This window comes from Anopheles gambiae, chromosome 2 (assembly GCF_943734735.2).
Source record: "Anopheles gambiae chromosome 2, idAnoGambNW_F1_1, whole genome shotgun sequence".
Classification (NCBI taxonomy): Eukaryota; Metazoa; Arthropoda; class Insecta; order Diptera; family Culicidae; genus Anopheles; species Anopheles gambiae.
The window spans coordinates 52,644,265-52,672,108 of NC_064601.1; the positions used below are offsets into that span (position 1 = coordinate 52,644,265).

A 27,844-nucleotide genomic window follows, 5' to 3' on the forward strand; every position below is an offset into this window, starting at 1 on the left:
TGCAACGTTGCTATGGAGGTTTGCAGGCATATAGGGGAATCTGTCAAACACTTAGGAGAAGTGTGCAAAACAGCTATGGAGTTTTGCATCCAACTATGGAGTGCTCGGTTGTAGCGCTGTAGAAATTGAACCTAGATTTTTTCAAAAAGGAACGCGTGATGATTCAAGAGTTTGGAGTGATTAAACACATGTTTTAGGACCCTTAGGAAGAAATTGTAATTAATCCGTAATAAAATTTATTCGCAATAACTATTCACTATGTAGCTGTTTCCTACGTCCTATCCGATTCCTATCCGTGTGTTCAAAGTATTGGAATAAATCGTATGACAGCTTCTATGAAATTAGATCAGGAAAGGATATCTTGCATGTTCGAGTTTTCCAATGACGAAGGAGTTCAAGCACCGACAAACCGACGTGACACTGGCGTTACGTGTCCCACACGAAAGTACTGTCATTTACCAGTGAGGCGATCACTTCTGTCAAAGTAAGCTCTGTTCACTGCTGCTTCGATGTAAACAACTTTTCTAAATACAAATTGCGAAGGAAGTGTGAGGCACGATTTTGTGAGAATTATTGGACAAAACACCAAGGAAAATCATTTTGTAAGTTTCCAAATCAATGCAAAAGATGTGAGAAGTACATAAAACAATACGCATTGGAATTTGCGAAGAAAAACAAAAAGGGGATTTAGCAGTTTCTTTTCTGTGTCAGTGTAGTAAGCGAATCATTATAGAGATGGCGCTAGTGTTTAACGTATTTTCATTTGAAATAAGGAGACAACTTTTGAAGCTCATTTTGTTCGAAGTGTCACGTCGGTTTGTCAGTGGTTCAAGTGTTAAAAGGAAAAGTGTCAAACAAACTCATTCCAAGCAATCAAAAATTGTTGGATGTCGCCAATTATGGAGACTCGGGTGCTAGAGAAAATTTCAAAAATGCTGATTTTCTAATACTAGTTAATTTCTGGGGTATTTAATAACTTTAGGATGCGTGCAACGGAACTAATCCCAAACCCATACAGGTTCTTAAACTGATTAAGATTGCATATCAGACCTGGAATAGATCAAGACCCTCATCTAGGTCCTGATGCTGTTGCATTTTTAATTCGTTTCCAATTATAGTACCAGAATCTGTCTCAGTCATGGAACTATCCAGTCCAATGGTGTTCCTATTTGTTTTGTTTTTTCATTGGCGGGTCCTGCCAATAGTACCGTCAACTCGAACGAATAAATGAAATTAAATGAAACTCGGACGATTTAATAACATCCCCTATGTGGGTTCAAGCCTCGCATGGACCGTCGCCCTAAGCAAGGATTGACTATCCGGGTGCTTGGTATTTTAAAAGGTATCGAAAGCCTGTACAACCCACCGTGACATGTTACCCTCAAAAAAAGATTATTTGTTTTTTAAAAAAATTTTGTTACCGCGACATTTTTATACATCCGGGCCTAGAGTGGCGGCCGTATAAAGTGGGACGCATGTCTGTTGACTTCTGGAATTTTATGGTTTTCTGGACAGTTGGACCCAGTGCTGCAAAATGTCATGAGTATCACGAGATTTTCACCAACAAAAACAATAACCATTTCCGTGGTAACTTGATGCTCATTGCTGATAGTCAATAAAAGTGCGTCATGACATGCTGAACACGACATGTGAATTCTTAAGTCCAACGCGATACTCTGACTGACAAGCTTAGCTTAATGCCAGCGCAAGCATAACCATGATTTTTTTCTGGCTGTGAACAGTGCTGCCAAATGCCACTGTTTCAATCATCAACACTCATGACTGAAACGAAACTCAAATCAGATCACGTACACAACTGAGATGATCAGTGACTATACTCAAACAGTTGGAAAATCAATCACATGCTTGGTGACATTTAGTTTAGCACCCAACTTTTGGTCACTCACTTGGTCACGACATTGTTGTCGGCGATAATCGCGACATTCTTGGAATATACTTTGCGCGTGGGCTCTAGCAACAAAATGAGCATGCTTTCTCGCTCTATCTGGTTTGATTATCTGTCGGGTCAAACAGAGCGAGAAAACATGCTAATTTTGTTTCTTGGAAACACTCTCACGCAATGCATATCTCCCATGACCATCGCGATGATCACCGACTGCAAATGTCGCGACCAAGTGATTGAACACGAGTTGGTTGCACACAATGTCACTAAGCATGCGATGGTCGCACCAACTGTTTGAGGCTCGCCTCTGATCTTCGCAGTAGAGCTCGTGACGCTGAGATGATTTTGTTTCAGCCAGAATTTGTCATGACTATGTCAGTGACATTTTGCAAAATTGATCACAGCAAAAAAAAGTCGTGATATAGTGAATGACCAAGCGATGGTCGCAAACATGTCATGAGCATGTATTAGTCACACCAATCGTTCTGAGTATCACCTCTGATTGTCACAATTGAGTACGTGACGCTGATATGGATTTTGATTCAGTCAGAATGTTTTATGACATTGATAGTGACATTTTGCAGCACTGGTTGGACCACTTATTGAAAAACTTCGCTCACTCGTCGTAGATTCTTTAGCAATGCTTGGGCCAAAATTTAGGCCGATGCATGAAAAAAAATTCGAAAAATCACACAATTATATTAATAAAAAGCATGCCAACTAAACAGCGTTCAACTATTGAATTCAGACCGTAATTTGTATCATTCATCTCCTAACCTTTCCAAACACTAAAAACTAAATCGGCGTTGCGTTTTCCATAACCAAAGCGGTTGCCATTGTATGGATGTAAACTAAACAAAAAGCATTCAAGCATCCGCTGAAAAGTAACGCTGATCAGCCCAGATCAGCCCAGAACAAGCATCCACTGGAAAGACCTGCCAGCCACACGGGATACCAAAATTTTCAGCCACTTTCCCAAACTCGATCGAAGAGGAACTATAGTTGCTGTTGCCTCGATACAACGGTTGCATTAATTTATGTTATGAGTATCTTGCTCAGTTACGCGTACAATATGGCAAAATGTTCGAAACACATCCAAGGAAACCATAATTTTGTGTCATTTTGACAATCGCTACGATCGTTCCCGAATTCGATCGAATTTGGGAAAGTGGCTGTTTATTATAGAGATGATCCAAAAGAAATAAAGAAAGCACTAACAAGTTTGTATAATACCAATTTTGTTTCCGTTATTCTAAGATAGTTTTATTTGACACTTTTCCGTTTGACTTACCTAATTGGCTCTATTGAATTACAGTCACAATTCAATAGTTGAACGCTTTTTAGTTGGCATGCTTTTTAATTGAACGCTCAATAGTTGGCTGACAGTTCGATTAAAAAGCATGCATTTGTCTGGAATAAACGGTTTTGAAAAATTCACAAATATCTCATGGCTCACCGAGAAAAAATTCAGAATTTTCTTCGTTGGGCTCAACAACCGTTGTCGACCAAGGCCTGGCCTTTTCCACTTGTGGGCTTGGCTTTCAGTGGCTAAATGATTTCCCCCCATAGCATGATAGTCAGTTATATGTATGGCGGCACGGTCTATTTAGGGATTGAACCCAGGACGGGCATGTTGTTAAGTCGTACGAGTTGACGAATGTACTACGAGACCGGCTCAATTCAGAATTTTGTTGTGTGGAAAAACGTGCCAACTAAAAAGCACATATTCAATAGTTGGCAGGGAATCGAAGTTCAACCAGTGAGTTCGGACTGTAGTATTTATTGCAACTTGTATTTTTTATATTTATTTTTATAAAAAAAATTAAGCTTTCTGACCTCTTACACCGCTTCGTATACTAATAATTATATTATTATTATTATTATTATTATTATTATTATTATTATTATTATTTGATTATTATATTATTATAAATATTATTATCATTATATTTATTTTATAAAGTGTTTCAATTTTATTCAACGGACTATCGTATGAATGAAGTATATTATATGGGTGAGTATCCCACCAGGGTCTTTTTGTACATTTTACTACAAATATGTGTTCTCGAAACATTCTTGCTATCAATCCAAAGCCTTAGTTATTGGAAATATATGGCAATTTATATCCATAGAAAATTATATCCAAAAAATCAATTACACTCGGCTCATTGCTTATGTTTTTGGCTCACACGGCTAGATTATATCATGTGACTGTCAAAAAATATGTGTGTTGTAGTAGAACTGTCTACTAGCAATAAATTTACCATCGACGTTCGCCAATAGCTTCATTGACTATCTGGTTGCGAGGTACTAATTAGTCTAGTAAATTTCATTTCATCAGCAATACGATCGGGTCGCTCCAAACACCGGTCAGCAATGAAGCTCATATTCATAATAGTAGATTGGACTTATTGATATTTTGAACCTCTAAACTGTATTTGATACGTTATAATTCTTATATGTTTATACAATTACGAACCACTGTACCAAAAAGCTTGGAGAAGATGACACTCCAAAACTCAAAATCAAAGTTTATGGTTCTGCGGAGGTGCTAAAAGCACATTAATGTTATTACAGCCGAATTCTCAAATGCAAGACCTAGTTATTATCTTTATTTATTTTTTTATCATCTTTTCTAATGCCGTTCTAGATTGTTCAATGTCTGCCTTGCATGAGATTGATTGTGTGTGAAAATCATACATATTAATTTAAAGATACAAATATCAAAATTCGTATAAAATTCACATGAAAAGTACGAACATTTTAAAGCAAATACTGCTGACGATACTTATTGATACGTTTTAGATTTACAAAACAAGTTTTCTGTGAGTTTACAAATTTAAAATATATTTATTGTAATCAATGAACTGATGTCCATAAAACTAAAATGACTAACATCTCTTCTATTTTTGTTGATTGAAATTCACCTTTCTAGTTCAAAATCTGATTAAAATGGTTGACAAACAACCGATAAAGGCCGAACAAGGGTTGTTGTGTTTAAAGGATTAAATGCACTTATCCTTGGCTATCAGCTATGGTGCTTATCGCGAAACAATTTTCACACCTTTCTCTACACTTTTTGTTGCTAAATCGAACCTCTTTTCAATCTGAATACCATTACAACGTAATCTTTTTCTACGTTTAATTTCAAAACTTTGCAGTGCAAAAAATACTTTGCTTTCGTTTTACTTTCTTTAGTGGGCGTGGTTTGCAAAGGATAATGGATAGTACAAGGGGAGTTGAAAATTCTCAGCCCATATCCATGACCTAGCCTAAGCTTCTACGAGTTCGTTTAGATGAAACTATCTACCCTATATTAAATTGTGATTTGCACTAATCAATAAAATAAACTAAACACACTAATCTTTATCCTATTAGCCACTCGTGCCATCGATAACCATGCGCTAGGTGATGATGACACGTGTCCGGGATTGGCGTGTGGCGAAGGAAGAAGAGCATCATTTGAAAGTAATTGTGGGACTGTCGACGGCATAAAGTGCCTCGGATGTTTTGCTCAATGTTGGTGGGCACGAGGTTCCGTTTTCCCTCGAGCGAACAGAAAGTCATGCCAGGGGGAGGAGAGCATATTCTCTTATCTACACCAAACCAGATTCTCAGCGTAGTTTTCACTCGTCACGTTGGCTTATTTGTCACCTCAACGCAAAACGATGTGTCAAACACGTGCCATCGTCCAAATGAGACTGGTGTAATGAATTTAAATCGAGAATTTTGTACAAATAAAGTGTAGCCCGTTCATGTGATATCATTGGGAAAATGGATTAGAGAACGATGGCAATAGTAAGTCTTTATCTCGGCATTTTGGTTATTTTGGAGAGGGGTTTGATCTACAATTTATGATTTTTACCGCTATTACCTTCATGCACGTGTGTGGACATGGATCTCATTGGTGGTTAAAAAGAGATGAAAAAGAACTCTTGTGTGTGTTTTTTAATAGACAGCTCCTCAGTTTACTGATACTGCTCACAGCACACATCATTTAAGTGATTTTGCATTAATCTTTTTATTTGGCAACAATCCTAGACGGTCAAGTTTTGCCTCATGAAACTGAAAAATATTAGAACAATGAGTTGTGCGTAAGGAGGTTGCGACACCTTTCAAAAGACCTGCCAGCCGCACGGGATAGTGACGAACGATAGCATTTGTGTGTTTTTAATTGCATTCCTTAACATGCATTAACATAACATTAAACCTGCGTATAAGTTGAAATCAATTTGAAACATTGTTTTCGGCCGCCTTCACGAAATATTCAGTCGCATAGTCAATAGGTGCAATTTTAATTACTGCAAAAAATCGTTATTAATTAAATATTGCCAGTACCACAAATTGTGTCAAGTTATTATGAATAGTACATTATAGTACACTCAACCATTTTAAATTGCCAGTGAGGCCATCACCTACTTATACTTTAGTAATACTGCAATTGCACTGGAATAATAACATTTTTAGTAATAGCATTAAGTTATTATGTTTATGACATGCCCATGATTGACATAATAACTTGCTGTTTTGACCATTCGGCTGCGTGGTACTCAATAAGTCAATAAGCTAGTTTATTACGCCAATAAGGAGCAGTACCGTATTTTAGCGTGTATAACGACTTCTCTAATAAATAATTCAAATTTTCAGAAAAAGGATTTCTTACGTTTAACGATAAAAACAAAAAAAAAACTTGTTTATGTCACCAAATTGATTCAGATAAATCTGTTTCGTGCCTGTAGTACAAGCGAATGGCAGGCAATTACTTTACCTTCATATTCTTTTGGTATTTCCTAAACAAGTTTAGTTTTAACCACATAGTAAAGCGATTCTTTTTTATGAATTTGAATAACCAATTTGGAGATTCAGTTGGATCAATTATTTCCTCAGTTTGTAAACCTCTTTGTTTTTCCTATTGCATTGGCAACACTCATTGCAGTCATTATCTTTGTGGATACCCATGCACCACTATTACCACTATACCATCACCGACTATTTACGTCGATTACATGATGTCATTTCTCAGATGTAATCTAAAAGTTCTTCTTTTTCTTCTTTTTGGCTCAACAGCCGTTATCGGTCAAGGCCTGCCTGTACCACTACTTGTGGGCTTGGCTTTCAGTGACCTATTGATTCCTCCTATAGCAGGATAATCAGTACTACGTATGGCGGCACGGTCCATTCGGGACTTGAACTCATGAAGGGCATGTTGTTAAGTCCTTTGAGCTTACGACTGTACCACGAGATCGACTAAGCTAAAGGTTACTATCTCCTTAATAATGACCCCCTTAATATCATGTTGGTATTTTTTTACCTAAAAAAGGGTCGTTATACACGCTAACATACTTTAATATCATTGAAACATACAATACAACTCGAGTTGGAGCTCGAGTTAGTTTATAAAAGAAATAAAAAGAGATTTTCAAAAAGTGAGACAAAAACTTTTGAAAGGGACTGTTCATATATATTTATCATCTTAATTGCCTGTGAAAACTACACTTTAACGCTCTTTATGCTCATAAAGAAGCACATTGTAAAAAGTGTTTTTCATTGTATCACATTTTCACGATACACATATCGACATCACCTGCTTGAAAACTTACATTTAACGTATCAAGCATACAGCGAAAGAAGCAAAGTGGTACAAATAGACATAAATTAGATTTTTAGCACAAGCCCGTCGTCTACGAATGAAGTTTTTTTTTTATTAAAATGCAAAACACCAACTCGAATTCGCTCTGATAATGCACGTTCTACGGTTTTTATGTTAAAATTCAAGCAATCATTCCGATCCATGTCCTTGAATGTAGTGTGAGTTACTTTTGCTTTTCCAATCCCTTTTCGGTGTTTTTTTTCTGCCCGTTTCCATCACTGTTTAAATAATCCCGACTATGTCCGGCTCCATCGAGCAGAGCCATTTGACTGTGGTGCGTTAGTTCACGTTTAATTTCAGTCTCCATCATAGTGGGTACTGTGCCATACGGTTGAGCGAGCGCCATCAGATCCGTTTTGATATGCAAACCGGACCGCATATGTACTGTGCTGCCCATGGTTTTACGTCGATTTTTTGCACTACCGCTCGATGCACCAGGACCAGGCTTGGCCATTTTACCCGGCGGGCACAGTTTGCTAACCAACTTGATCTTCTCTATCTCAACGCATTGTTCCATTTTCGATTCCAGCTTAACGGTGCGGTTACTGGAGTTGGTAGATTTGGCAAAGGATTTAGGCGACACGATCATTAACAGATTGTTGCCATTTTCTCTATAGTTGCCGGTGAAATGGTTCTCGTTGTTAGAATGCTGTTGTTGTATTGCATGCCCGGTCGTTTGTGAGATCGATAGAAGCTGCTGAGACTGTTGTGAGCTTCGTTGCTTCAACGGAGTGCGAAGATCGTTTGCTTCTTGCTTCTTCTGCCACTCGAGCACATTCGTAAGCAGCCGTATGTATCGGATGGCCATGCGAAGTATTTCATTTTTTGATAGCTTCTTGTCCGGCGGATGCGTCGGCACAAGCTTCCGCAGCTCAGCGAATGCACCCGATACGTTCTGCTGACGCCAGCGTTCTCTTGTATTGGTGAACATTTTTCTGACGACGGCACCGGACCCATTAATGCTACTGCTTCCGATTCCCAGCTTAGTGCCGGCTAGATTAAGCACCGGCATGGATGTCTCAAGTGATCCACAGCCGTCAGGATTCGAACCACTAGTCTCTTCTTCAGCACTGGGTCCATGGTCTGGCAGGAATAGAACGGAAACCATGCTCGACTTACTGATAACAAATAAATATCAAACGTAAAGCAACACACTAACCGGAATTTTTCAGATCTAGCTCCTCTAGCCCATCACTTTCGTTGGAGGAAAAGTCCGACATATCATCGTCGGAAAGGTCCTGCATTGGGCTACGACTAAAATAAGCGTCTGGTCGGCTTTGCACTTCACAGTCACTGTGTCGCGTTGCTTCGGCCACATCTTTCGCAGCGGTTACAAATTGAATCGAGGACACTAATGCCGATGCCATTAGGCTTGCATTGGCGTTTTCAAACGTTGTCAACAGGCCTTTGGCTGATGGTCCAAGCTTTGACATATCAATATCACTACTTGTATTGTTTTCCATTGTACAAAGGATTATTTTTCCTTTATCGATAAGCACTAGCACAATAGAACAAAACTATAAAAATATTCCTCACATTTGTAGCAAAACCGAGGACTATAACCTTTCGGCGAAGTGTCGTAATCACGAATGAGGGGTGGAATATTTTAACTCAGTTCGACATTGAATGTTGCTGTGCAGCCTGTAAAATGCGTTTCCTGCGCATGTTCCGATTGAAATGTATCCTGATGACTCCGCCTTCTTTATAAAACAGGAATTTTATGAAAAATTCCTCTACAGTATGTGTTAGCAAATATGTAAGTTTCTTTGTTAGTTTCTTACTCTGTTGCTCAAGTTTTTTTAACCGTAACATTAAACTTTCATGATAAAAATATATTTTTTTAAATCTGTTCAACGAAATTTCAAATGAAAATAAAACATAAATACCGATATAGTGTATCGGGGTACAATCATAAATTCGCATCACTCGCAGGGTTTTTGAAGTCACTTTCGAATATGCAAATGATAATTCACCACCTCCTATATATTTTTCAACAACTGTCAAATAGTGTATTTGTGTCATAATAAAATTTCAGTTCTTACACATGATTTCCAACAAATCATAAACAACTGTGAATCCAGCATGAGACGCGTTGAAAATCATGCTGATGAAATAAAAAATTATGATGTTTGAAATGAAATATCAAATTGATGTAGACTAACATCTTACACGCGGTGAAAAACAAAGTTTACATTCGAAAATGATTTGAAAACCCTGTAATAACGACTTGGAAAGCCCTGTAACATTATGCCCGTTAAGGATTCAAACCCCTTATGATTCGAACCCCATACGCAGGCCCTGGTCTATGAACATCAATTGCAACAACTAAACGTGAAATAAATCTCTCTCTCTCTCTCTCTCTCTCTCTCTCTCTCTCTCTCTCTCTCTCTCTCTTTCTCCCTCTCCCTCTCGCTCTCTCTCTTGTTGGCTTGCTCACGAATTCTCCAGGATGTTCGGTCCCTGGCTGTAACCTCCCATCCATGCAGATCTCCGTCAGGTCTCGCTTCATCCGGTCCAGCCTTCGAGTTCGCTTTGCTCCCCTGCGCCTTATGCCGAACTGGGGATCGCGGTCGAACACCTTCTTGCTGGGGCATGAGTCCGGCATCCTCATGACATGCCCCAGCCATCGTATCCTGCCAACCTTCACCACCGTCAGGATGCTCGGTTCGCCGTACAGCTCAGCAAGCTCGTGGTTCCTTCCTTCTCCTCCACGCTCCATGCTCGAACACACCTCCAAAGATGGTCCGGATGGTCCATCGCTCAAACACGCCCAAAGTGTTTGCATCCTCTGCTCGGATGGTCCAGGATTAGTGTCCATAGAGGACCACCGGATGGATCAATGTGCAATATATGTCACATTTCGTGCGGGGCTCTTCTAGATTTCAGCAGTCGGAGAAGTCCATAATATTTCCCGATTCCCTGTACAAATCGTCTCCGGATTTCGCTGCTGATGTTGTTGTCCGAAGTAACGACCGTCCCGAGATAGCAGAACTCCTTTACTTCCTCGAAATTTTCGCCGTCAACTTATACACTGCTTCCGAGATGGTCTAAGTCTCCGGCAAGCAGGTACTTCGTCTTCGTGGACTACTTCGACGCCTCACACACCTTCGATGTTGTCCTGCAGATGATATCATCCGCGAAGCCAAGAAATTGGAGATTCCGGTAGAGGATCGTGCCACGGATGTCGTTGTCTAGTCCCGCGCCTCGAATGATACCTTCCAAGGTGATGTTGAAGAGCAGACAGGAGTGTCCGTCAGCTAGCCTCAGACCCCTGTGAGATTCGAACGATTCCGATGTCAAGTTCGATACTCTTACCTTGCACTGCACCCCATTCATGGTGGGCTCTACCAGCCGGATCAACTTCCCAGGGAAGTGGTACCGCTGCATGATGCTCCATAGGATCTGCCGTAGAGTGAAAATTTGGTCGGTGGTGGATTTGCCTCCAACAAACCCAGATTGGTAGCTGCCAACGAAATTTGTAGCAAGTGGCGCAAGTCTGAAGAATGCAGGACAGGGACAGGATCTTCTAGACGGCATTAAGGACTGCAATCCGAGCAATGCAGCCTGTCACCCTTTTTGTAGTCTGGGTGAATAAGTTCATTACTGCCAGCAGACTTACTTAAGCTGCTTGAAATCTCATCCAGAGATCGCAGAGGTACCTCGTCGTCTGTGCCGATGCTGTCGCTGTTGTTACTGCTGTGCTACTGATGTGGCGGCTGCCTTGTAATACCACTTGAGCCAGCCTCTTCTGCCTCTGTTCCATTCAGGTGTCCTTCGTAGTAGCACTTCCACCTTTTGATCACCTCCTGCTCGTCCGTCAGGAGATTTCCTTCCGCAGCCAGGCACATTGCGGTGTTAGGGGCAAACCCGCCCCGTGCCTCCTTCAATCTCCTGTAAAACAAGCGGGTGTCCCTCGACTGGGCTAGCTGCGCCAGCAGCTGTTCGTCTGATTCTTCAAAACAGCGCTAATTGGCTTGGAAGAGCAGGGTTTGCTGTTTCCTCAGTCGTCTCTAGAACTCCACGATCTGACGGGTTTCATGCCGTAGCATACGGGCGCGCGCTGCATTCTTCTCGGATAGTGCTCGTCTGCACTCTTCGTCGAATTATTATTCTCTACGTGGTAAGCGGCCGATCTTGTGTTCGACTGCAGTGCTGATGGCTCGTTCCACCATACGCCAGTGGTCTGCGAGGGGCATCGCGGCGATGTTGTTGCCGACCGGAAGCGCTTCCCCGAGCGCTGTTGCGTACACCTTCGCCACATCAACACACTTCAACCGGTCCAGGTTGAGCCTTGGGGTGGGTTGACTCCGTTGGTTGTTCTGAGTTCTAACGTCCATAATATCCGAGAAGTATCCAGGTGTAACTAAGGCGGTGTGCATGCTGGAAAAAGGTGCCGCGGATGCACAAGTGCTTGGAGGATGCAAAGTTTACCAGGGTTGTGGTAATTAGGGTTGTTGCGGCCGAGGGGCTCCGCCGGGCGAAGGTTCCGGCTCCTACGGCTACAACGGGGAATTCTCCTTTCAGCTAGTGCTCCTCGCTACCTCGGGAGTCTATGCCAACGAAAGGGGGATCGTTCCTTGATGAGATTCGGATTATTTCGGATGTTATGAAATGAAGCTCTTAACGCTTTGGCTTATCGTTCGAATCTGATTTGGCTCCAGCTTGAGCCGCCTTTATATACGAAAAAAAATCACAATTTTTCTGCACGATACTAACCCAAAATTCTACGCCTTTCTCCCACTCCCATTCCCGTTTGTCCCCAACTCCAATCGCGCTCCCGGTTTCCATTGTCACTCCCGGCGACACCTGTTCGCACCGGCGATTCCAGAAACTCCTCATCGATCACGCTTTGTGTAGACGGTACCGGTGCTGCGCGTGCTGGTAGCGACGTTCATCGGGGGGTGCGGCTGGTGTTTCGTGGAAATGCACCGATCTTCTGTCTTTTCACTTTTATTTTTTATTCTGTATGCACTTCACACGCAACAAGGGTCTTTACATCCGATGGAAGGATTTTACAGTTCCATGTCCAATATTAAGTTTTATTGATTTTCTACGTTTAGTTATCAAATTTAGCAATTGTACATTCCTTGAAAACATTAACCTTAGTGCTGAGAATCAATTTTCTTAGATTAAACATATCTCGCACATTTTTTGGAGTTGCACAACATTTGGAACACATTGCACAGCAATTGATACATGAAAATGGCCTTAACTTTTGTAAAAAAGTTTCCAATTTACAAAATGTAAAAACAATATTGTTTTGGGCCGGTCTGGTGGTACAGTCGTCAACTCGTACGACGTAACAACATGCCCGTCATGGGTTTAAGTCCCGAATAGACCGCGTCCCCATACCTAGGACTGACTATCCTGCTATGGTAACAATAAGTCACTGAAAGCCAAGCTCACTTCACTAGTGGGCACAGGCAGGCCTTTACCGACAGCGGGTTGTTGTGCCAAAGAAGAAGAAGAAGAAGAAAGGCAATATTTCAGCTAAGATATGTGTCTATATACTTCACCTTTCTTTAAGAATGTTTATTCAGTATTTTCGTCACAATTCTTGTTTTAGTTCAAACGCTGTACAAACTCGTCCATAATTAATGCACCTACCCTAATAATTTATCTATGTTTATCCTTCATTATCAGGCTGGGTGAACAATTTAACCAAAAATTCTGGGAAACGCTAAAAAAAATCGCGGGAATACACCGAATATGGGAAACAACCGAAAAATGACGGGAACCAACCAGTAAATCGTGGGAAACCCAGTAACCGTGCGTTTACATTAGCTCTCTCGAACCTTTCGAATCTGAGCTACAGAATTCCCGCAAGTGGAGAATACATCCCAAGCGCCACAGATTAAACTTAAACGACTGGAAAATCTAATAAGAAAGAAAGCCGCATAGCTTCACTGGTTTACTCAATAGATGGCGTATTGTAACTCATCATTATGTTGCTGTCCTTTTCTTGCAATGTTTTTCGACAAGCTTCATCTAATCATCAACTATATATATATATATATGTAGCGACCAGAGCGCCATCTGCTGCGCACACCTAGAACTACCGACAGAAAATGTTTAACGGGCTAGTTAGGCAGGGACTGCACACAAAGCTAGAGCAGGACTAACAGTGGTAGCATGCTGCACCGCAGCTATAAAAACGGTGGCTTGCTCCATACACGTTCTCTCTCGTCCTAAACGTTTCAACACCGACACGCGCATATCCGTCCGGCTTACCCAACACTTCTTCTCCGGCAACTCTCGACCGAACAACACTAATTTTCGCGTCTCTCCCGAACTCACCGTTCCGAGGCTTAAAAGAAAAAGGAATAAAACGAATTCTACCAAAACGTAGTTCGCAAAGCGTGTTGCGTATCTTTTAAAAAAATTAGGGACCACATTTGTGGCGCCCCTAAATATATATAGCCTTCTAACTTTCCGAGCAAACATCTATATGAATTATCGTGTGTATCTGACCATGGGTATCAACACCATCGACCATTATTCAAATCTCACTTCTGATAGTTCACAAAGTAGTTTAGTATTTAAACAATCGTATCATCGTTCTAGTTCTAGCGAAGGAAGGAGAGAGCTCTTAAAACGAGGAAAGCTACACTGGTTGGGTATCCCACCAACAGATGGCGCCACCGGCTTTTTTGCTTTTTTAAGAATGCATCAGTCGTTCACTGCCTGATAAACGAAGTCTTTCTAAATTCCGTTCGGGTAGAGAGCTTGAGTCATTTAGAACCCGTTTAGTGGACGATTAGTGGATTTGTGGCACATGGGATCCATCGAACCCATCGTACCCTCAACTCTATATACAGTAGAACGTCGATTATCCGGGAAGCTTGGGACCGGACGGTTGCCGGTTAATCGATTTGCACGGATAATCGTCCAAAAAATATCAAATTAATATAAAAATTATAAAATTCATCAGTTTTATGATAAATTCACTTTGAATTAATAGATTAATGGTTAGTAGAATATTATTTTTATCAATAACTATAGATTTAACAACTTTTCATCAACAAAAATTAATTTCTTAAATACTACTAAACACTACAGAGCTGCACAAAAACTGGTTGCCCACTTGACTATCGCTGCAAAATTTCGCCGTAGATTTGAATAGCTGTCACATTTATGCGCACGATAAAGCCGCCCGATGGTTAATCCGCCCCGGATAATTGACGTTCTACTGTAATTTTTACACGAGTTTGATGGGTTCGATACCAGCGATTGGCATGTGTAAATAGGGGGTAACCGTTCAAATTTTTGTAGTGCGACAACGTCGTGCGCGACAAAAAAGTAGCTTAAATTTGCAAACATAGCTACTTGTGTCCTGCGATATTTCTGCTCCATCCGAAACAGTGGAATTATCCAGTTTGTTTACGAGCCACAAATAATAAATCAAAAAATAAATTAGAACACATATCAACTTATTTTTTTATCTTAAACAAAAAAAAAACAAGTAGGATGACTGGGTAAACTAAGCTACTTTGATCTACGCGGTGTGAAATTTATAAGCGCAATTAATGTACGAGGCGAAAAAACTCCGCAGGAGCCAAAGCCTCTATAAAACTGTTCAAACAACAACTACAACAACAACGCAATTAATCGAGTCGCGACTATGAGATTCTTTTGTTTTAGTTTCATGTGCCATTTTCTCAAGTGCGATTCGCGCACCGGCATGTATACATGGTGCTAAGATTGACTCAAATTGTTGCTTGGGAAAAATGACATTGTTGCATCTCTTTCTATTTGTTTTGTTTTCAAGTTCATTGTGTTTTGATTCGGCAAATACATTTGAATATATGAAACAAATCAAATAAATATATTACTTACCAAGCCACTTTTGCAGACAATCCGTAGTAAAAAAAAATCACAAATTTTGGGGAGGAATTATACAACATTGCTTATAAACCTGACCTAATTTTACGTGAGCCCCATTCGTAGCAGTTCGTACGCAGAGGTCAAATCTGACAGATGGATGTTTTCTAAGCACAGTGTCGAGCAGGGTACCTTATTTTCTTCTATTGCCGCACAGTAAATCGCTAACTAGCAAACTAATTCCTGTTCACCATGATTGATATAAAGCAAAATATAACGGATAAAAACTATGACAAGGTTCTGGAAACATTAAACGCATTGAACATAAGGTAAGCAAACTAGTTTGTGCTCTTCGTGGAAAACAGCCCGGGGTGTGAAGAGGAACGTGCTAGGATAAATGAATCAATTTTAATATGCCATTTTTAGCGAAACGGACGCCGATTCGTTCCGGTGCGAAGTGGATATCTTGCTGGAAAGCTTTTACGTTTGCCATGGTTCGGAAGAGGAAACCGTGAACCGGATTGCCATTAAATGCTTAAACCTGCTGAAACGTGCCTGTGCCCGTGGAGAATCATTTCAAAACGCCATAGTATCCCGCGTGGAATTCCTTGAGCGTGTGCGCGATATTTTGGTAGACGAAAAGAAAACAATACCGGAAAATGTGCGCACAAACTGTCTGCAACTGCTGGCCAACCTTTGCGTCCAGAACAGAAGCAACCAAGAAAGGATCATTACGTACATGCAAACCTTTCTGCTCACCAACGTTTCCTCCAACGGAAGCTATGCAAATGCATCGGCAATGATTTTGTACAATGGGTTTATCTACAAAGCAGTCGACTTGAATCTGCACGACGTGCTGGCCCGTTTGCTTGACAACGTGGAAGCTAATCAAACTGCTCAAACAGATGTGCCGGAATTCGTATGCATATTTCTGGAGTACCTTATTGCTGAAAGTAACGAGATGGTGCAGGTGCTGGAAAAGATTGACGTTAGCAAAAAGCTGCTGCTCTATCGATACCTCATCGAGTACATACGGCAGGAAGATCGGCGCATCCATCCGATCCACCCGGATGTATTCAAGCACCTGCTGGCTGAATTTAAGAAGAAGTCCGACATGATACTTAAAACCGACAATGTACAGCTCGATGCACAGGACACAGAGGAAGCGTTTACGTTGCTGGTGATGGTGGCAGACTCGACGTGCGTAGAACCGTATGGTTCGTTTCTGCGCCACGACGGAGGGTTATTTTTAAATCTTGGATGTAAGCAACACCATACGACCTATGCGAGCATCTGCCAGCCTTTTCCCATTTTAATCATATGGTTAATTCGTGAACTATATCTTTGGCTTTCAGGTCTTTTGCGTCAAATGCAGCTTCTTGGCAAGTCTGAGACGAAGAACATGTTTACACCGGTGCAGAAGATTGAAGAAATTTTACGAATTAAACAAGGTGACACCGAACTGGACATTGAATCTCAGATCTCCTACTCCTTGCGGTCGGCAGTTGTAAAAGGGTTGGCCAATTTGACGTACAAGTCGAAGAAAAATCAAAAACTTGCTCGAGAGATGGACATCATCGCGGCTATTCTAGAATGCACCAACCTGGACGCTCGCAATCCGCGTAAGGAACGAGTCGGAAAGTGCAGCAAGTTGCATAATTTCAAAAAAAATTGTTTGTTTGTTTTTCAGTTATAAAGGAATGGAGCATTCTGGCAATACACAACCTGTGTGATGATAATTTGGACAATCAGCAATTCATCGCGGGTCTGAAGAAACTTGGCGATGCCGAAAACTCATTGCTAACGGAGTACAAGTCCGGAACGATTCGAATCAGCGATGGAAAAGCGTGAAGTAATGGCCACAAAGAGTAGTTGATTTTCTTGTCGTTTGTTTTGTTCAGATTTTATTTGCTACTGGCCCAAACTAGGATCGCTGAAACAGTTTGGTTGGAAACTGTTCGTAAAACAGTTGAGCATTTGGTTTGCTGATTGGCTTTGGCGATGACCTAAAGAAATATAGATGTACGATGCGTACATTAGTTAATCATTATTGGAAAAAAGTGAAAAAATATATTTAAAAAAGCTACGTACAATACTTCTGGAATGGTTGACAGTGTCACGTTGACTACGTCGGATGAAATCTCTGTCGGACGAATGGAACCGAAGAAATCCGTTATAGGAACTTTGTAGGGATCCTTCGGGTAAAGATCCTTCCGTACACCCACCGTCGAGATGCACGCTCGCTTAGGACAAACGGAAAGCTTTAAACAATAGCAAAAATATTACTATAACAGGTAAAACTAAACCCGACTGCCACCCGACTGGTTAAATGCACTTACAAAATCGCCCATTGTCTTCTTGCTGTTCCACTCTACGCGCTCCAAAAACTCGAGTGCATTGTACGTGTAGCGGTCGATAATGTACACACCGATGGCCGGATCGATGTGATGCGACAATGAATCCTCTCCCACCAAACTGCTGGCCACGGCAAGTATGTTCGGAGAGTAGAACTTTTCATACATTGAGGCGGCTTGGCAAGTGTCGATCATGAAGAACAGCTCGTTGTACCGTTGCTTCTGCCACATCTGCTCGATCGCATCAGCCAACTCCTGATTTGTAATTTCCTCCGAGTCTTGAAACTTAAGAAATCCATCCCCTCCGTGACCGGTCAGGTATATCAACACGTTACTTCCTGAATCGGAGAGCAATCGCTTCGAACGGGCAGTGCCGTTTTCGTTTCGGCCCGTCAGTAGTCGTACGAAATTTTCCACCGTCACCTCGTAGCCCCGGTAGTCCACCTCGACATCCGACCCGTACACGTTGATGTGTTGTTTTGCATTGTTGAAAACTGTGGCTGGCCGTGGATTGCGCGCATTGCACGCCATATCGTCCGCCACCATGAGCAGTATCTGACTGTCCGGGATGCCCAGCCGCTTCACGGAACGGTACACGGAGAGAACATTTGCAATATGTCGATAGTTGAACCAAAAGCGGGACGTATCAACCAGCACTGCCCAGTTGTTTGTGTGCGAACTGCTGGTAACAAACTTGGCGGGTAGCTGTAATGAAGTGAGACGGTTTACTTTATTGCCAGCATATAATCAATGCCGTTTTACCTCTATTTCGTTTGAAGAAGCGAGCAAACCCCCACTAATGACCAGAAATCCATGAAGAAGCCACATTCTTTGCGCAAACGGCAGTACCACTTTCCACCGGACGGAGTTCACAACAAACCTTATTTAACGACACTTTAACGAAAACGTCAAAATCAGGTGTGATTTCGACAAACGTCGTCAAATTTTCATTGGCGGGTTACACACGGGTACGGTTCCATAGGCTGGCATGGAGGTATTTTATTGTTTGTATTTTTTTTTATTCAGTAGGGACGGCTTTGCCGTATTGCTTATTGTTTGTATTAAAAGGTTTGTATTTTATTTATTTTCTCAAACGTGTTTGTAAATTTCACGTCAGTTTCACAAAAAAAAAATTATTTAGTTATGTTACATGTGACATGCAATTTTCGCTAGTTTATGATAGTTCACTAAATTAAGTAAGAGAAAAATTGTTGTATCCTCCTAACCCGTGTGTATAGCCGGCATATTTCTTTCAATATGTTATTTGGGCCAATCCAGCACATGTTGTCAATTGTTTTTATTCGAACGATACGTGTGTGTGTGTGTGTGTGAGTGGGCACAGGATGCTGAAACATATATTCGTCTCGCTTCTATCAGTAGCGTATCATGGCCCAACAAAAAGAATAGGTAGCAAACGTGTTGTTTACGTATCTTACCAACAAGCGAAGAAAACGACACAATCAAATACAAAATAGGGCCTATAATTTTCAAGAGAAAACAGAAACTTATCAAAACTGCCTAAACTTTTATTTTGATGTAGTAGTTTTTCATGTAATTTGGAGGAAATTGTAATGAACGATTTTTTGTTTGGCACCTGCAGTCTATACAGTGAATCGATCGGAATTTTATTACAACAAAGCCATTCAAATTCGATGTTTCTATTTAGCGCTAGGGGGTTATACGGCACTGGTACTCCCTGCTCAGCTGGACACTTCGTCGCTTTTTGAGTAAAGCGTACAGAGAATTGGAGGTTGGCATACTGTTTCTCTTTTGCGCTTATTAAATAACGCTGATTGCCGCCGGTACGCTCACGTTGTTGCTAGTCCATTTCACTCATTCTTCAACCGTTCTACGGACGCGGCGGGCGTACGAGCGTGTCTTTGCCGAATCGTTCCGCATTATTTTCGTTTATTGTTATTTTTCTGATTTTTTTGTTCAACGTAAATTAAGCGGGATTAGCCAGAAGCAATCGGACGACATCGTAAAGCACGTGACTGTGTGATTCAATGTGATTGCCGATACCTGCATCGCGATAATCCAGAATTCTTCGACGAAATGTACCGAAAATAAGTGAACGAAAATACTCTGTAGACTTAATTGCCTGCACAAATGTTTTAGAAATTGAGTTTACTACATACCCGAAAGTGGCAAATTATGCAAAGTGTCCGTATTGTGCGTAGTAGCTGCATTTTGTCGACCACAGAACGACAGCAAAACAGTGCACCGCCGCCTCGATCAAGGAACCACCGTTAGAAGCCGCGAAGACATAATAGTCAAGAAAGTCAAGCGAACAGTGACACACACGCGGTGGTAACATAGATTCACGCGTGTTAAAAACAAACCGTCACGTTGGGTGCCGCTTTTGGGCGGTGGTGGCATATATTCATTCAAGCCCCGTTGTACAGTAAGCAGTGGTGTAGTAGCAACCGCAGTAGTGCCTGCTGCGATCGCGGTCGTATTTGGTATTTTGTGTGCGCACGGCTAAACTTTGTTCGGTAGTGAAGCACAACCATCGTCGTCGGTGTTGCTTTGTGTCTGTGTTTGTGATTTGCGCTTGTTAATGGGAGTAATCGAAAATTGCCAGTTTTCTGTTTGTTTGTTCGTACCGAGATCGCTAAACCAACCTACACGATGGGTTGTATAGGTTCGACTAGGGGGAAGGGAAGCCTTGTATAATGCAATGAAACAGTGAAAAAGGTGGAGAGAGGGTGGTGGGGCTGCACAACATCATAATTGTGTAATTTGTGCACAGTGGCGGAATCGTTCGCTCCTGCTCATTCGCTCTGTCAGTTCCGGTGTTAAACAACTGGTCGTGGTGGTTCCCGGGTGTTGCCCACGACTCGCCCACACCTGCTCATATTTCACAGCGCCATTGTTGTCCAATTGGCATCAATGTGCAATTCCGACGTTCTCTCGGTGTGCGGTCCTTCGACAGCGATCTAGGATGTGGCAGTTTCAAAAGTATCATAATCACTAAACACTGGCAAACTGTGGCGCGCCATATAGAGCAACCGTATCGGAAGGAAGTGAAACCAAACCCGTCACCGTTTTTACACCTTGTCCTGATCGGTTTGCGGGGGGGCAAGCGTGGTGAATAGAAGAGATCGCCCCCATGATGGAGAGAGTTGATTGTGCGCGCGCTATCTGAGTGTAGTCGTCGGGTGGTAGTGGTAGCAGCTTGAGCATAGAACTTGGGCCACAAAACATCGTCACACAGATACGCGGATCGTGCCAGCTTCGGGCAAAAAAAACGGTGGCCAAAAATGTACGAATCCGATCCGCAGGCGGAACAGCGGGATGGTCAGTTCTGTCGACTGTGCTTCAACAAGGCGGTAGACCTGTGCCCCTTGTTTCCTGCGCCAAACATTCCGAACAAAGCGCTGCTTCATAAGATATTCGACTGCACCACCATAACGGTAAGTGGCACTCGCTCGCTTCTTCTACTAGGCAAGTAGTTCAAATGTGGCTGTCTTTGATTGGAATTCCTAGCAGAAGCAGCAGAGACGAAAACAACACAAGAGCGAGACGGAGCACGAGCGAGAAAGAGCGAGAGAAAAGCAAGCGAATGAGATTTTATTATTCCAATAATACTTGCTGTAAGAAGTAGAAATGTGATCTTTTGAATGCATGTATGCTTTAAATTGCGGAAGGTGGTTACTTAGATTGGCCTACGAATCTATGCATCTTCTCGCTCTTACTCGCAAGATATCGACGCTTACCGTAGTTAGTTGGGGCCATTCTATGTATGTATGTGTACGTGTGGGCGTTGGGTGGGTCGAATGTTTTTTATTCTTCCTTTCTTCTACTTCTTTCGTAATAAATACACATGGTGCTGAGGCATGAACTCGTGCGGCTCAGTTTAAGCAGAGCTGGCATTCTCGGGATAAAGGCTGAAAAAAGGCATGGGTTGCTGAGGGAGGGAGGGAACTGAAGTGAGGTTAGGCAGGCACCTAGTAGTACTAGCGAAACAGTGAAGAATCGATAAAGTGTAGAAAGGCCAAGAATGGAATAGATACAAAGGAACATAATGGCAGTAGTGTGGCGGAAACGCAGAGCGCGAGAGCATTCACAATTCCATTATTATTATCATGGAGCAGTGACCGGCCCGCGAAAGGGGGTGTAGACAGTGTGTGTGGAGTGGAGTGGTTGCTTGTTGCCTCCCTCAGCCCGCTCCCTTCCTCTGCATAGTTCCATAGAACGAGCTAAAGATAGTGCAACCACCACGCGGCGGGTGTGTGTGTGTGTGTGCGTGCGAAAGAAAGAGCCAGCGCACGCCAGATGTGATACGAAGCAGTGTGCGAGCGCAAGGGAGATGGCACGAGAATATGAATAAGGGAAATGGATAATTCAAAGTTTAATTGCCTGACTTGTTGTTTTTTCTTGCTTTCGTAAGAAGAGTAACAGCAATAATAAAACAACACACAAAAACATTCATGCACAGGCGCGCGCACACATACCCACACACACACTGGCACACTGGCATATTATAAAAGGCAACTTTCAAGGAAGGCGAGAAATAGCGTACATTCATCCTATACAAGGCAAGTTTAAGCCAGCCGTTTGACTAGTGCAGGGATGGGCAACGACAGGTCTGCCTTAGGGGGCAATTTTATGATTGAATGATTGTTACAGTCATTCAGTTTTCAATATATATGACAATTGTGTTTGTAGTATGCTTTTGGGCTGTGACACTGGAACACATTGTTTTATAAAATGGTCTTGAAATGACTATAACCCAGTACGTAGAAAGTAATATACGTTTGGTTCAAAATAAACTGTTAGTTGATTGATTTGATATTTGAAGGTCTTGCCTTGAAGACTGATTGATTGAAGAAAATTTGAAATTTGTAAAAGTTTATTTGAAAGCTTTGGGGCCATTTTGTGCCAATCCGGAGGAAAATTGTTACTGGTCTTTTCCCAATTGCTAGTTGACTTTGGCAGAAGATCATCGAATTTGTTGTGTTGTTTGAAGATTTGTTTTGCAATTTGTCATGATATTTTTTTTATTGGGGAGAAACCGAACCTGGTACCTTTTGATACATAAAATATATTTTTTTAAAAGGTTAAACAATTTATCCTAAACGAGTTGATCATCCCTGGTGCTAGTGGTGTTTCGATGTTTTTGGTATGTTACCCATAGATAGTTTTCATTTCAGGTTTTACGGCATGGGGAAGGAATGAAGGCTGTAGTAGAAGTGGTTTTTATTTTTTGTTTTTCATCATTTTATGAATGCTTCGACGGGTGTGTGTAATTGTGTAAGAATTCCTAAAACCATTCAAAGTCAAAAACCGTTCAAACGACGGTTCGTGGAATAGAAGAGAGAAAAAAAAACAGGCTTAGTAGGAAGCTTTGCCAAACAACGAGGGAAAAAGCTCAACTTTCCGTGTTTGGAATGATCTGTTCTCCCTTTTGATCGGTTGTTTCGGGAAGCATGTTTCGTTCGTCTGTCGCCCATCTTCACTGTCGCTACGTGGGTTTAATGCTCATTCTTTAAAATTCATTTCGTTAAATTTACGAATCAAGTCAATCCATCGTGTCTCGGCACATGACGAAATTGGGTCTGAAGTTTCCAAATTGTTATATATTTATTCACATTATTGCTGCTCTGGATTGTTGGAGAGGGAGCCCTGGTATTGGGGCGGACGGTGGACTCTTTTCCTTTTATCCCTCCCCCCCTGGTATGATCATCTTTCTTTTCTCCTTTTGACAATTGAAACCAGAGCGTCAATTGTCGTCGTACGCTTTGCGTTCGTCGTGCTGCGTTCCCGTTTTAACACTATGTTGTGAAAAATATCGCTATATTGTTAGGTCTTTTACCAAGCTGTGCACAAACCCAGAGCTGCTGCCTGCGTTCGCCTCATCCGAGCTGCCCCTCGGCTCTGTACAGTGCAATAACTGTGAAGAATGTTTTATGCTTTTCACTTGGCTCCAACACATTTAGCAGTGTGTGCGTCCGTCCCCCAACGGGCACCGGCGTGTTGGTGGTACTGTTGAAGTGTTCTGTCTCCATTTGCTTTAAAAGGTTCTATCTCTTTACGCTCGTCGCTTAACTAAATCTCGTCCACTACACCACGGCTCCATCAGTTTTTCAGCATTTATCTTTTCCCCTTTTGAGATCGGGGCTGCCGCGGCTGCTAAAGTGCACACTCTGTCAGTCACAGTTAGCGAGGATTGCGTTACCATTCTCTCCATATTTGCTCCATTTGAAAGCGCACGAAGAAAAGCAAATCTAGTATTCTTTAACGACAATCTCTCCATACTTCTCCAAACAACCTCCCAATCCCGCCCCCCTCCCCCCTGCCTCCCGCTGTCTCAGTATCTTTTGGTGCCGTTGTGCAACAACCTTTGCCGTCTGTCCTTAGCGAATGAGCATAAAATCCATCCAATCTAGTAAACTGTCGGTCAACCGGCAACTAAACTTTCGTCCATCACTGTTACTCCGTTCTGCTCTCACTCTCACACGCCTTAGTTTTCTCTCTCTATCTCTCTCTCTCTCTCTCTCTCTCTCTCTCTCTCTCTCTCTCTCTCTCTCTCTCTCTCTCTCTCTCTCTCTCTCTCTCTCTCTCTCTCTCTCTCTCTCTCTCTCTAGCTACCTTCTCTCATCGTGGTATTCGCGCTCCCATTTATTAGTACACAGCGCAAATACACTCATAACGCAAATAGCCCATTTTCATGAAGTTACAAAAGTGTAATTTAGTTTCATGAGTTTTGTAAAACATTTGCCTCAACTCCGCGCTCCGGCTCCCTGCGTGTGTGTTTGTTAGCAACGTTCGGCATGCATGTATGTATGTATGTGGAGCGCTTACTTATGAATGCCGTGTACAGCATAGGATTTAGTGGATGCAGGAGAGATGGAAGGGATAAGCGGCGGCGGTGGCGGCAGCTAGATACAGTGGGAGTGAGAATGTGGAGGAGGGAGGGACGGAGGAGGGTGGTCGGTACTAGAGAAAACGGTAACGAGATATGCTATGTTTCCTCTATCTCTCTTCTGTATTAACTTATTTTTGCCTTCTCACCACCTTCCCCAACGCCCCGTGGCGTCCCTTCAACCCATTTGTTGCTGTCATATGCTCCGGTATGGTTTTTTGTTGTTGCTTCGTTAACTTAAATTCTCTCGCTCGTTCTCGCTTGCTCTGTTGGAGTTTGTTTTGTTGCTTTCTCGCTCGCTCTCCCGCGCGCTGGCTGGCTGTACGGTGTACTTTAATCGGATAAGCGAAAGAAGTGCTCTCCTCGTTGAAAGGGCTAAGGGTAATGGAACAGAGAGTGGTCGGGATGGGTGGAAGCTATGTTTGCGCGAGAACGAAACTATGAACTTGGCGATCGGCCGTCCTGCTCCCACTTTTTTTTTTAATTTTGGTATTGAAGCAAAGAAAATGTGCATTTTATAGACGATCATTAATCTTCGTACTTCTACTCTTTTCTTGGCGACTCATGTATTCACGTTCTGCTTTTTCATGCCGTCTTATGCGGTGTGTGTTCGTGTGTGTGTGCGGTTCGTACTCTACTTCTATTCCCCCCCGGTGTACTTTTCTTCGTCTCGTGGTGTTGAGTTTTACATTCCATCGCTTTTTTCCCATCTTCGAGTTTTATTTTACGTAAATTGAACTTCGTCTTTCGCCTTCGGTGTGTTGTAAAAAAAGATTGTTTTTTCTCTCTCATTTATAACGATTGTTTTTTATTACTGTGACTCGTTTTTATATGTGTGCTGTTGGTTCATTTAAAATCCTTCGCTCGCTGGCCCCGGAACCTGCACGTCATTCCCTTTGGCTCTATATATCGCTCTTGCTGGCTGTGCATGTGTTAGTTTAGCTTTAAATAAAAGCAATTTAGACACAAAATTAACAATCTTCCGACCGTCAGTCAGTGAAGAGGACAACGACAACGACGACAACGATGACTGCAACCACGAGTCACATTGTTAGATCATTCTTTACGCTTATCTTGGCTTGTGTATGGGTTTTATGGCACACCATGCTTAGTAGACGAATGAAACGATATCTGAACTTGCCAGGCCCGTATCATCAGATCCATGATAATAATACACACCAGCACACCAGCATGGGAGGGAGGGGTAGAATAAATTGTTTGATTCCATCGGGCAAACATATTCAGGACATTCGATGTTCAAATGTGTTTTATTTTGAATTCCCCACTCACACTAATGCATGCTACTCTGTTACTGCTTCAAAATCTGATCTCTATCATCTAAGCGAGCCCTCCCAGTCCTGTTCCTGCTTCTCCTTCTCCGCTCCGGAAATGATCATCAATTTATTCCGCTAGCAAATAGGAGAAAGGTCAAAGTATGTCAAGATGTGGATTTTCTTTGCGTTGCTGTTGTATTTGCTAAAGCTCGCAGCCTGAGCCGTTCTATCCCCCGGGAGGAGTACGTTTGTTTGGTGAGAAAGAATCTGTTTCACATTTTTGCAATTCGCTCGCATTTTCTCATTCGATCGCTCTCTCTCTCTCTCTCTCTCTCTCTCTCTCTCTCTCTCTCTCTCTCTCTCTCTCTCTCTCTGTCTCTCTGTCTCTCTCTCTCTCGCTCGCTCTCTCTTTCTCTCCCTTTTTCGCCTTTCTTATTCCACGCTGTGGTGTAAAAGCAGCAAGTGTTCGCAGTCTGGCTGCTGTCTACCGCCTTCGCATCCGCTTTCCAACACCATCGGCAGGTTCTCCACGAAACGAGGAAAATGTGACCATGCGATGAGGAAAATCTTGCGAAAAGGTTTTTTTAGATGAACCAATAATATTCTCTGATCGTTCTTGTGGTACAGTCGTCAACTCGTACGACTTAACAACATGTCCGGCGTGGGTTCAAGCCTATAGCCTATGACTATTTATCTGGCTGTGTGGTACTTTATAAGTCTCGAAAACGCCTGTATAGGCTGGCATGTCCGCGTAGGACGTGTAACGCCAAGTAGAAGAAGAATCAAATTCTCATACAATAATTGTACAAAGGCAAAGATATTTCGAATGTTTTTATTTTTAAATCAAAACAACAACATAATAGGGTAACTGTACCAGTATTCGGCAGTGTACCTGTTTTCGGCAGGGTAACTAAAAACTGGTAATTATGCAAAAACGCGTTGAAAATTGTATCAACACATATATTTTACATAGAGATATACTCATTTGTTATTCATATATGAAGTTTCACATCATTTCCATGCATATTTTTCAAAATATCAAACAAAATGTGCAGAGTTCAACATGTTTCGGCAGATTTGCTTTTAGCCAATAGTTCGGCAGGTTTCATTATTAAGAGAATCAAAGCACTTAAACAATGAAAGTGTGGTTTTTATTAAGGATTATATGGTTGCAGAATTTATTCTAACCCGCTTGGAATTTTAAAATCACCAAAAACAAGTACTTATTCACTTTAAATGCTGCCGAAAATTGGTACACGGTAAATGTTGATTTTTGAAAGATCAATGCTTTGGGCTCCTGTCGAAACATGAAAAAAACTCACTTTTGAATTCGTTGAATATTCATTTATAACTTGGTCAGAAAACTGTAATGCGTATGTCGACACATAAAACCACATTTCTTGCTTCAAACATCACCAATTTCACTATAAATTATCCAATAACTTAAGATAAAAATAATAATTTGTAAGCCAGTCGGAGCCGTACTCTATAGCCGTCAGGTAGGCTCATTTCTCCAATGCCTGCTTTGATTGTAACTTAAATCAAAGTGACTGTAAAAATTGCCAGCAAAATGCCCAAATTGGGCAACATAAAATTAATAATTTAAGTACTTTTCAACACCAATCTTAGGAAAAAGAGAGTGTAAAACTGTTTTAAACATTTTTGTCTACCTATTGGCATTAATTAAAACATTTACCGATCCGTATTCGCGTTGCCGAAAATAGGAGCACAGCCTGCCGAAAATAGGAGCAAACTGCCGAAAATAGGAACAAAAACAGTGTTTGCATTTTCATGAATATCGCTAGAAAATGCATTTGAAACGGCAAATAAAAAATAGCACAACATAATTCGATAGTTAATCGTCCAAAATAACGTCATTTTCATGAAAAGTAATAAAAATTGTAAGTGTACAAGCAGTTTTTGTGAAACTGCTGCACTAACCTGCTCAATACTGGTACATTTACCCTAGCAACT

The 27,844-nt window shown here is 41.8% G+C and overlaps 4 protein-coding genes across 4 annotated transcripts in view; 2 read left to right on the forward strand and 2 right to left on the reverse strand.

Annotated features, from left to right (window-relative positions):
• Positions 1-3,842: 3,842 nt before the first annotated feature.
• On the reverse strand, positions 3,843-9,145 carry LOC3291000 (uncharacterized). The gene is made up of 2 exons (XM_562042.4): positions 8,713-9,145; positions 3,843-8,636 (listed from the first exon to the last, which is right to left on the reverse strand). The coding sequence occupies exons 1-2, from the start codon at positions 9,014-9,016 to the stop codon at positions 7,717-7,719; spliced, it is 1,224 nt and encodes a 407-aa protein (XP_562042.4). The 5' UTR covers positions 9,017-9,145; the 3' UTR covers positions 3,843-7,716.
• Positions 9,146-15,261: 6,116 nt separating this feature from the next.
• Positions 15,262-17,469, forward strand: LOC1274449 (ataxin-10). Its single transcript, XM_313574.6, has 4 exons — positions 15,262-15,703; positions 15,801-16,636; positions 16,730-16,996; positions 17,065-17,469. The coding sequence occupies exons 1-4, from the start codon at positions 15,627-15,629 to the stop codon at positions 17,223-17,225; spliced, it is 1,341 nt and encodes a 446-aa protein (XP_313574.6). The 5' UTR covers positions 15,262-15,626; the 3' UTR covers positions 17,226-17,469.
• Positions 17,251-18,661, reverse strand: LOC1274450 (putative GPI-anchor transamidase). The gene is made up of 4 exons (XM_313575.6): positions 18,491-18,661; positions 17,714-18,433; positions 17,466-17,635; positions 17,251-17,380 (listed from the first exon to the last, which is right to left on the reverse strand). Exons 1-4 carry the CDS (start codon positions 18,554-18,556, stop codon positions 17,299-17,301), a joined length of 1,038 nt encoding a protein of 345 aa, XP_313575.6. The 5' UTR covers positions 18,557-18,661; the 3' UTR covers positions 17,251-17,298.
• Positions 18,662-19,548: 887 nt separating this feature from the next.
• The window catches only part of LOC5667719 (uncharacterized), a 29,006-nt gene continuing 20,710 nt past the window's right edge, over positions 19,549-27,844 (forward strand). The window contains exon 1 of the mRNA XM_061643100.1: positions 19,549-21,144. Coding sequence (XP_061499084.1) covers positions 20,992-21,144 — 153 coding nt within the window. The 5' untranslated portion in view covers positions 19,549-20,991. The remainder of the gene's footprint in view (positions 21,145-27,844) is intronic.